Source organism: Limulus polyphemus, unplaced genomic scaffold, assembly GCF_000517525.1.
Source record: "Limulus polyphemus unplaced genomic scaffold, Limulus_polyphemus-2.1.2 Scaffold6593, whole genome shotgun sequence".
Lineage (NCBI taxonomy): Eukaryota > Metazoa > Arthropoda > Merostomata > Xiphosura > Limulidae > Limulus > Limulus polyphemus.
In genome coordinates, this window is record NW_013672203.1 from 22,803 (window position 1) to 33,842 (window position 11,040).

The 11,040-nt window shown below is 30.1% G+C and overlaps 1 protein-coding gene across 1 annotated transcript in view; it reads left to right on the forward strand.

The window, feature by feature from the left end:
- The first annotated feature begins 2,941 nt into the window (after window positions 1-2,941).
- The window catches only part of LOC106473885 (snRNA-activating protein complex subunit 4-like), a 20,668-nt gene continuing 12,569 nt past the window's right edge, over window positions 2,942-11,040 (forward strand). The window contains exons 1-6 of the mRNA XM_013934570.2: window positions 2,942-3,083; window positions 6,347-6,543; window positions 7,368-7,429; window positions 8,773-8,934; window positions 9,236-9,361; window positions 10,351-10,429. Coding sequence (XP_013790024.1) covers window positions 6,357-6,543; window positions 7,368-7,429; window positions 8,773-8,934; window positions 9,236-9,361; window positions 10,351-10,429 — 616 coding nt within the window. The 5' untranslated portion in view covers window positions 2,942-3,083; window positions 6,347-6,356. The remainder of the gene's footprint in view (window positions 3,084-6,346; window positions 6,544-7,367; window positions 7,430-8,772; window positions 8,935-9,235; window positions 9,362-10,350; window positions 10,430-11,040) is intronic.

The following is an 11,040-nucleotide window of genomic DNA, read 5'->3' on the forward strand; positions in this document are numbered from 1 at the left end:
AAGGCACTACAAGAACACTTGAGTATAGGAACTGAAATTCATATGAACAGAAATATTATTTGTTTTCTATTTTAATAATAAAGGCTCTATATATATGTGTGTGTGTGTTAATGTTAACTATATTATTCCAAGAAAAATAATATAATTATAGTTTCACTTTTTTTTCCCCTTATAATATATATTTTTTTTTGTCAAAACTTGTATGTTATCCTCATGATTTTCAATACCCACTTCTGAACATCAACAACTGTTGAAAGATGGTAGACTAGTTTTATATTCAAAACATTTTTAGAATATGAAAGCATCGTTTCCAGCACAGTGTTTGTTACATCAACTTAATATTCGTGAAACTCGAGGAACTAGAGTTAGATTTGCTTCTATCAACATTTATAAACATCAACATAAGTTAAGTACGGTAGTATTTAATAGTCGGGATCGACAATGAATCCAAATAATTCACGCGCCGTAAAACCATCCTATCGAATTCCTAAGCAAAAAACGACTATTCAAAGTATTGGTTGCGATATATTATGCGCGTATATACCAATTATATGCTAAAAAGTCGCTAATATTTCTGTTATAACAATTCAAAAGTTTCTAAAACAGTAACTTTTTCGTCTACTACCTACCCGATCACGTCAGCGGGGCTAGTGCCTAGATAGCTCGGACTTTCGCTACAAGATTTCTCCAGCTTACTGGACTGATCTGTGGGTATTCGCTTTTGATATTCCAATAAAAATCCATGTATATACAGGCATAATATAAATGGTTAATATATCATGCACGTACTTGAATATCTTTTTAACCCAGTATATAGCGCTACATATCGATGCATAGACATGTGAAAGTTCTAAAGGAGTATATATCTTATACAGGTATAAAATAAAAAGTAAACAATAGTATTAAAAAATTATGGATTTTAAAATGAAGTAGTGATCCTGCTATAAAAGTAATGAAACAAGAATTAAGACTACAATCACAAATTTATTAAAGCTAATATACACTTATACTTAACTGTATACACTTAACTGTAGGCCAAAATAAAGATTAAATTTGTCATTATGATTTTAATTCTTGTTTCATTGCATTTTATAGCAGGATCCTTACTTCATTTTAAAATTAATAATTTTTAATACTATTGTGCATATAGTTTCCCGAGACCCCGAATTAGCTAAAGTAAGAAAGTCTCAAACTAATGTTCACATGGTCATCATTAAGACAAAGTATGATTTTTTTTTTGACAAATTATCGACACACTGTAAAAGTGTTTCTTTTCTGGATAAGTACTATGGTGTTATTCGAAAGTTTACAACATTAAGTGTAACTGATTGACACTCACTTTCGCACGTACTCATTTCCTTTCACCACAGATAAAAAATCTCTTGTTGTAGCAAGTATGGAATGTGAGAATATTGAGGAATATCTAAAATAGTGGCAGATGGCTTGATCATCAGCGTTTACTTAAGAGGAACGTGTAGCCATAAAATTCGTGCCCTCATACAATCTGGTTAAACATGGTAAAAATACCTCTACTCAGGAGACTCCAGTACACAAAACTATGTAATGCAATCTGGTTAAACTTCATATATAATGAGATATACAGCTACTCAGGAGACTCTAAAACACTATAATAAGGTGTGTAAGCTCTTCTCTGACGATAGGCCAAGTGAAAGTTTCATCTGATCTTTGAGATAATGCATTTATGGCTTCATCTATGGGAACTTTAGTGAATAAGTCAAAGGACACAATTTTTTTACGTTTATATTTGATAACTTGGTAGCAAACGCTGTGGAGCTTTTTACGCTATATTTATTTGAATTCACTACTGATGACAGTCTGTTCACTAAGCATTCAGTCAAAGGATGGTTCTGGCTATTGTTGCAAGCTACTATGGATTTAAAGGATAAACTCTCTTTGTGTAGTTTAGGAAGATCATAGAATCTAAGGGAATTTCAAGCTTCTATCCAGATTTAAGTAATTCTTGTCATATTGAGAGCTTATCCGCCAGAACACGTTATTTGAGAGCAGTATTTACAGAAAAACCTTCCCCGAAAATGTACCCGAATGTGCAGGAATTCAAGAACAAAGCACCTATTTTATAAGCATGATCAACAGTGTGGGATTCGTTCCTTTGTAGCTGAAACTAAATTCTTAAAACTCGACTATTATTCCTTGTTGGCATATATGTTATTTTTCCCATCAAGTATTAGTTTCACAACTTATTGAAATGAATCTCAAAACCGTGTGATATCGCTAAGTTAAGTTTCCGAAATCTCTCCTTATAGTGCATTTTAAATATAAACTTTAACCCTCCTATGGATATAATATCATCGTTTTCATTAAACATACCTTTTCAACTTAACTTACACCAAATTTAGCAATGATTCTCAAATTTGATGAGAAACAATTCATGAATTTCAATTAAAACAGCAGTATCAACAAATATATTCGAGATAAATTGAAATAGTTTTAACAGCTACTATTTTCCAGGCTACTGTACAGAAATTATTTTCGTATAATAACATAAGTCTATTATTAATTATTATTTTCAGAAAACAATATCAATCTAAATATATTTAAAAGAATCAAATTTGAAATGACAATATAAAACTGCAAAAGGAAATTGAACCATAAACATTTTTTAAGTAAAATTAACAATCTTGCGAAACTAATAAGAAAAAAAAATAAAAGCTAGGAAAAAAAATGGGTGTTGTTGAAAGGGTTTTGTCCAATAAATAGATTCATTTAAAAATATGTTATTAATTTTGAAATTCAAAGTTTGGTTCTTGCAATACTTACCTTTATAATCCTCCACATACACACACGCTATTTTTTGTTTTTTTATAAAATTATGAGAACAACAAATTAACCAAACAAATTTTTACTATATAGCAAGCCGAAAGATGGCCCTGCAATATAACAATTGACTGAGCTATAGTGATATATTTTTCAAAACGTTGTGGTTAAAAGAAGTTGACAGACTTCTTTATTTCAGTATTAGGAAAACTAATGCCTGAACTAGTAAAAGAAATCTAAGAGTATAGTGGAACAAATATAGATTTCTAAAATTTCAGATGAAAGTCGTAAGTTTTCACATTTCTCAATCTTTGCTGTTTAACTAATTGATGTAAGTTGTAAGCATGATACGCACTACAGCAGACTGTTGTTGTTAAACTTTACAATGTATTATTAGGCTTCACTAAGACTTGAGTGAAGTTACAACTTACATTACACTTTACAGTACTGATGTTACATTTAGAATTATTACTACAATTTGCCGTAGTTAATATGTTCATAGCTTATGTTATTCACTTATTGTTTATTCAACAGTTGTGGTTTAACTATGGATTTTTTTTAAATTAGAATATGAGGCGTTATCTGTAAGTGTAAGTTACAATCACTGTAAATGTGACATTTATACACATACCTGTACTCCACAGTGTAACAACTTACTACAAATTCATTGTTTTGAACAAGTTATTTTGCTCTATATTTTTTTACCAGTTTTTTGTACAATAATGTTCAGTATTTTAGTATTTATTATATTTTTACGTAAAGGTTTTGCAATTCATCTTTACCAGTCATTATATACTGAGATTTAAAGTTTAAACTCAATCTGTGCAACAGTAATTATAAATTTCATACTCTTCTGTTCAAAAATTGTGTATAATAAATTTAGTGATATATATATAAAATAAGATTGGTAAATAAAAGTAAGATGGTAAAAGTTTTAAGATAGAGTTTAGGGATAAAAATTATTATTACAACATTCTAACTTAAAAGAGGCTTAGTATGTTTAATGGTACTTTAGGCTTAGGAGTAACTTAGTCATATTTATACTCACTAGTAAATTGTAAAACAGGATAAATAAATTGTTTTATTAAATAAATACAATCTAAAAATTAGTTTATTGTTTCTTGGTGTTCTAGAATCAACGTGTTTATTTGAACTTAGATCCATTAGTTTAAATTCAGCTTATACTTTATAGATATAGGTAGATTAAAATATTAATGTTACGTATATTGTTCTAATAAATTAAGTTCTATATAATTAAAGATAAACTTTATTAATTTAGTGTGAAAAAAAAAGCAGTGATAAAATTATATAATTGGTTCTTAAATGTTAAGCTTAACAGTAACAATTTAGATCATTTAGTAAGTTGGGCAAATAAATGGCAGATGAGTTTTAATTATAATAAATGCAAGATAATGCATGTCGGTTATCTTAATTTGAATTATAAGTATAATTTGGCTGGGAATAACCTTAATAGTGTTATGAAGAAAAGGGATCTTGGTGTAATATTAATAGTCGATCAGTCTAAAGTTATCCAAGCAGTGTGCTGTTGCTAGTGGTAGGGCAAATATGATTTTAGATTGTATGTATAGAAATATTGAATACAAGTCTAAAGAGGTTATACTTTCATTGTACAGGTCACTGGTTAGGCCACATTTGGAATAGTATGTTCAGTCTTGGGCTCCTTACCTTAGAAAGGACATTGAATTGATGGAAAGGGTTCAGAGAAGGGTTACTTGAATGGTACCTTGGATGAAGGGGTTGTCATTCAACGAGAGGCTAAATTCTCTCAAATTTTCTCTTGGAAAAAGAAGAGTTAGGGGGATCTGATTGAGGTGTTTAAGATTGTAAAAGGAATTGATAGTGTTGATGTATCATCTTTTTTTTATATTTAACAATGAGGATAGTAGGACTAGGGGACACAAATATAAATTTTAGCAAGGTAGAAGTCATCTTCAGATATTTTTCTAACAGGGTGGTTAGCCTTTGAAATGGGTTGCTTTCAGATGTTGTAGAGGCAGTAAATTTAAGCGAGTTTAAGAAAAAGCTTGATAAGTATATGAAAGAAAAGGGCTGGGTTTAAATTTTTTTTAGTCATTTTAATTTAGTTTTGAGGATGGAACAGTTCCAAAATATTATGTTATGTTATATATCACTAAATTAGAAAACAGGTGAGTGTGGGCTATATATTCTTGTACAGAACAAGCAAATTTCAGGCAATCCATTAGACTGAAACATGCATATCCAGACATTTTGCAACTAACTTATAGATCTTGTACAAACTATTTTTTGGTATTGTGTTGAATCAACTTATGTTTAAGTTGCTGACTTTAAATTATATGTTATGGGACAGAAATGACTCAATTGGCCCATCATGGCCATCAACTCAACTTAGTATTTGTTTTTGTCTTCACACCAGTTTTATTTTTTATTTACACCTTCACATTCAAAGTTGTTTATTTGAGAGGGGTTAATTCTGAAATGACCACAGATTGTTCTGCTACAATATAGCAGATAAGTAATATTACATTATCTTTTACTTATTAGTATTACTGATAATTATTCAAGTGTATTTATGTGCTGATTTTAGTTGGCTCTCAACCATAGTTTCTTTGGAAAGTGGCTTGTCTAAATAGCACATTTGTTTTTGTTTCAATATTTCACAGTACTGGGATAGATTCTTCAAGAAATATAAGTTTAAGATTCCACCTGAGCATTTAGTTGCCTTGAAATCTCAAGTTTAGTCTTTCTTTAATTGTGGCCTGTCTATGTACATCTGGATACAGCCCATCTATGTGTGCTTTAATAGGAGGTTACTCTGCTTTATCATATTTCTCATACTCTTAGAACAGTGTTTCCCAACCTGGATGGTACTGTCCCCTAGTGGGTGTTGTTAAAATTCGGGGGGGGAACAGTAAAGTTTCGAGGGTTTCAAAGTTATATTTATTAAAATTAAACTGTAAGAATTGTAACTGCCTTACAATTTTTATTTTAGCAAAATATTTAATGGTCTAAAATTTATTAGAAGTATACATGAGGTTGGGAAAGACTGTGCATTGAACTTGGTGGAGAATTTTACAAATTAGAATTTGCCAAATACATTCGAGTGGGGTATAAAAGACTGGACCTAGCATTTTTAGTGCTTAGATGGGCAAAGAGTGGAAACCCTGGACATTGAGAAAATTTTATAGTGTCAGTGGAGGTAAGTATTATTGGAAATACATTTTGAGTTAAAAAAAAAAAATGTTAACTTGGAACATGTGTTTATTTCTCCCAGCTTAATGAAACGTCTTTTAACATATTGCCAATCATGCACACAAAGGCAATGTTTAATGACCAGAAAACTTGTTCAGAATTTACCATATCTTATTATTTAGTAAGACAAAGTGCCTTTCCCTTTAAATATGAAAATCTTGGGATTACTCTTTTGCCCTCGTAATAATAAAACTTAATTTTAAGCAGTACAATAAAAAATACTTTTTTGGGGGGAGTAAAAACAACACATTTATGTATATTGTACCACATTATTTTTGAACATGAACATATGTTTTAGTAACCCAACAATGGATGAAAGAGAGCAGATAGAGGTTGATATTGCTCAACTTCAAACATTAATTGAAGAAGATGACGATGATGATTGTGAAGAGTATGAAGACTCCCAAGTCAAGTTTCAGCAATATCAAGATTCTTGTCAGTTTTTTTTACCCGGGCAGACCTCAGAATGGAATCAGTTACCTCATACTTCTTCAGGTATAATGCTATGTGATTTTTTTACTAACTGCTTTTATATTCAAGTACATCAACAAATAACCAATATTGTAAATTTTATTTTAACTCAACTGTAGAAACATCAACAGTCATACCTTTTTAATTGATTGCAAAACATGTTGCTTTTGTTGCTCCTTAATAAATCAAACACTCAAGTGTAAAAGGCCTTAAGGTTAAAGTTAGTGTTAAAGTTCTTAGTTTTTATTTTAATTTATTGTTATAAATATTGCAGTTTATCATATTAGTCACTGCTCAGATTTCCTAAGTATTTTGTACTGAAGATGAAGGATTGCACCCACTTATTTGTTTCTCAGTCCTTTACTGAGTGTTCTAGAAGTAAAAAAAAATAAAATCACTCATTATGATGAAAGATATGGGTCCTGCTGGCAGTGAATGATATTAAAAAAACAGTCATTATTGGTTTGAACTTTGTACAAGTAGTTACATTGATTGGCCAGTTTTGTACATGCACATACAACATTAGCATAAAACCAAACTATTTATAAATCACACCTTCTGCTAATTATTAGAACTTCATTTTGGCTTATAATTAGGATTCTTTTTTAAAACCTCCCCCATATGATTATTTTGGTTAAGTTATTTTTACATTTATTATGTGTTTATTGTATAATACTATTAATTTTTTTTTTTTTGCATGAAAAGCTCTACCTTATAATTGACTAATTTCATTCATGAATTTGATTTTTTGTCATATTTTTGATACAAGCTAGTTGGTAAAATTTCATTTTCTTGCATTTTAAAATAATGCAATAATATTACAGGTATTATCTGTTATGTCTTTTCAGAAACATCACAATATAAGGCTGGCAGTAATCCAACATCAGCTACTCGACAGAGCATTATGCAGGTATTATTAGAGAGATCTTTCTTTGATAATAATCAGTGTTTTGTTTTACAAATACTTATCACCTTGTTATTATTTTGTGCTATTTTCATTAAAAATATACTTGTATTCAAATCTTATTACAATACTTAACCCATGTTTTAGATACTGGTTTTTCCTTTCAGTTCTGTGATCCTTTGTTATTAGGCTATAATTTACAGTTGAACATACAGCACCTAAGAAAGGGAAAATAATATATTCATGATCAAATCCTCAAAGCCAGCCCATATTGTTCAAATATTTATCAAGTCTTCCCTTAAACTCTCTTAAATTAGCTGCACATGAAGACAACCCATTCCAAAATCTAACCATCCAGTTAGAAATGTAAAGCTATCATAGTTCAAGATGATTCCTACCCTTCCAAGATTTATATTTTTGTCCTTTAGTCCTACCATTCTAACCTTTAAGTACAGTAAAAAGGTGATTCATTGGTACTTCAGTTCCATTAGCAATCTTGTACGCATCAATCAGTTTCCCTCTAACTCTTCTTTTCTCAAGATAAAACAGTTTGAGATATTTTAATCTGTCCTCGTATGACAACCTTTTCATCTCGGGTATCATCTTAGTAGCACTCCTCTGAACAGTTTCCAACAATTCAATGTCCTTCCTAAGGTGAGACACTCAAGACTGAACACAATATTCCAAATGTGGCCTAACCAGTGACCTATACAATGAAATTATAACCCATGTAAACTTGCATTCAGTATTTCTGTAGATAGAACCTAATATCCTATTTGCCCTGTCAATATCAACAGTATATTGCTTTGGTGGCTTAAGATACTGATCAACTAGAACACCAAGATCCTTTTCCTCCTCAACACTGTTAAGGTTATTCACATCCAAATTACACTCATAATTCAAATTGTGATGCCCAAAATGCACTATCTAGAAATTTATTATAATTAAAAGCCATCTCCCATTTATTTGCCAAATTCACCAAATAATCCAAATCCTTTTGTAAAGCAACATCATCCTTTTTAATATCATCAGCTAATTTAAATAATTTATTGACCAGTTCTACATCAAAAATAGCAAAGATTTTAACATTGAGACCTGAGGTACCTAACTCGTGATATTAATCCAGTTTGACAGAACTTCATTTGTAAAAACCCTCTGGTTTCTTCCATCCAGTCAGTTTTCTATCCAATTTATGCCCCAAACCTAAGTATTGTAATTGAAACTTATATCAGCTAGGCTCTTTTCTTTCTACCTTTTTTTTAGCCTATTTGAGCTTTATTTTTGTAACATTTTATATTGATATTTTTCATCATTGGCTGGCATTGCAACTAAGATTCTTTAATTCCCAGTATGAAGATGATAGATCAGAACTGTTGTCAGAGAGAAGTAGCATGTTTACGAGTGATGGGAATTTAGAAACTTGCCTAGCTCTAAACTTGGCTTACCAAGAAATCACACAAGAAACGATAGATGAGGTTGTACTTTTGCTAGAAAACAACAGAACAAAGCAAGTAAGTGCAGCTGAATAATATGGAAAAACATTAGATTACTGAGACCTAAACGTAAAGCATAAAAAGTTTGTTGAGAGCTGAAAAAAAAACATAACAGGAGATAATGAATAGTGTTTTAGCAGTTAGAAAAAAAAACTATTTGAATAACTTGGAATGTAAATTTACAAGTTATATAAGAATGAACTGAATAGAGGGCACTACTTGAGTCTGTAATTGATTCAGATGTGTTTAGGAAAACTATTAAAAAGATATACATTAAATATGCTTTTCAAATACCAAAAATTCACATGGCGTGTTTCAGAGGATTCTTCAAGACGAGATGAAAGATTCCATGAAGAAAGGACAACAATCTGCAGAAGGGAGGACATTTCGTGATCGTTCATCTGTCTTATTTTTTGCACCTTATTTCAAAGATAGTACAGGAAGAGTAAGTACTTACATCTTGTTTCTTTTATGTAATATTCTTTATTATATCTACGTTAGATGGAAAGATACGAAACTACTCGTAAACGTGAAAGTGGGTATACGTCGTAGATAAAGTTTTCATGTCAACAATACATTATAGATGTGTATCAAGTTGGAAAAAGTTTGTTTAGTTGGTTTTATATTATAGTATTATTGATTTGTACTTTATTAACATATTGATAGTTTTCAAAGTACTGAACAACTTTGTTTAACATAGACTTGTATAAAATACAAGAAGTTATAGAACTGAACTAGCTGACATGATAAAATTTTAGGTTGTACAGATCAAATATAATTATAATTCGTATCAATTAAATCAGTAATTTAAGTACTAACAAACTTATACAGAATTAAAACTTAAAACAACCTGTTACTGCAGGGAATAAATTTTTTATTGACCACAGTACATTAAAGGTCCTGTTTATGTATAAAACAAATTATTGAACAGTTCAACTTGATTAATAAACAGATTACAGTTAGTATTGTTGTTGTTATCAGAAAAGACTGAAAAAGTTGTCACAATTTTCCAAGTTGATAGGTTTTTGTACCTAACTTTATAACAATTGTTTTTGAATTACATTATTTTAAACTTTTGTACATGTTTTAACTATATTTTGTATAAAGTTCTTTTATTGCAGTGTTAATATCATACTATAATGTGAACTATCATTTTTCTAAAAACATCTTTTCTTGAGGTTTAAATTACAGAAAATTCTATTGGTTATATATATATATTACCAAGATATTTTAGTTAAAAATGAAAAACTGTACAGTGCAACTTCTTTAAATGAAGTTTTTGTGCTAAGTGTATCTTTGTACTCGTTTTATATTCTACATCTTTTATATATCATAGTTTCTGATGTGCTGTTGAAATATTAACAGATTATTTAATTAACTAAAGTATCAGTTAGTAGCTGATGTTTTAAATTACTTTCTTTCATAACTTACCAGTGTGCACCTCCCAATGAAGACACTTTAATAAAGAAAGCAAATAAAGAAATCACAGCATATCTGCATCCATCTCGGCCGTGTAAGTTGTATTCTGTAATCTAGTTTTTATTTCATATAATAGTATGACATGCAAGTCAAATTACAATCACTTATCCTAATACCTGAAACATGAATTTGCTAAAAGCAAGAACTGACTGTAGAGAGTTTAACTGTTTATTTATATATATAAAGATGAAATGTGTGTTTGTTTGCACCCTAACTCCTCCAAATCTATTGGGCCAATCTCAACCAAAATTTGTATGTAAACACTGAACTATTGGGAATGTCCTAAGGGGGGTCAAAATTGAATGTAACCCTATTTCTATTTCGTAAAGCCTGTTTGGTTAATTACTCCCAGCCTATTGAGTCAATCTCAAACAATCTTGGCAGGTTGATGCTTTATACAGTGTTGAATGTTCTAAAGGAATTCAAAGTCAAAGTATGAAAGTTGCTGGATTGTTTCTCAAACAACCATGCTTTTCTCATGGTCAATAAAATGTAGGGTGTTCAAGGGTTGGATCACCTCAAAATCTTTATTTGTTGGTAGATGGAAACAAACTGCAAATGTTGTTTATGAAGAAGCTTTATTAAAATTTTAAGATAAATTTTATGTTCAGTTATTACTTTGAAATATATGATTGCTGTTAAACT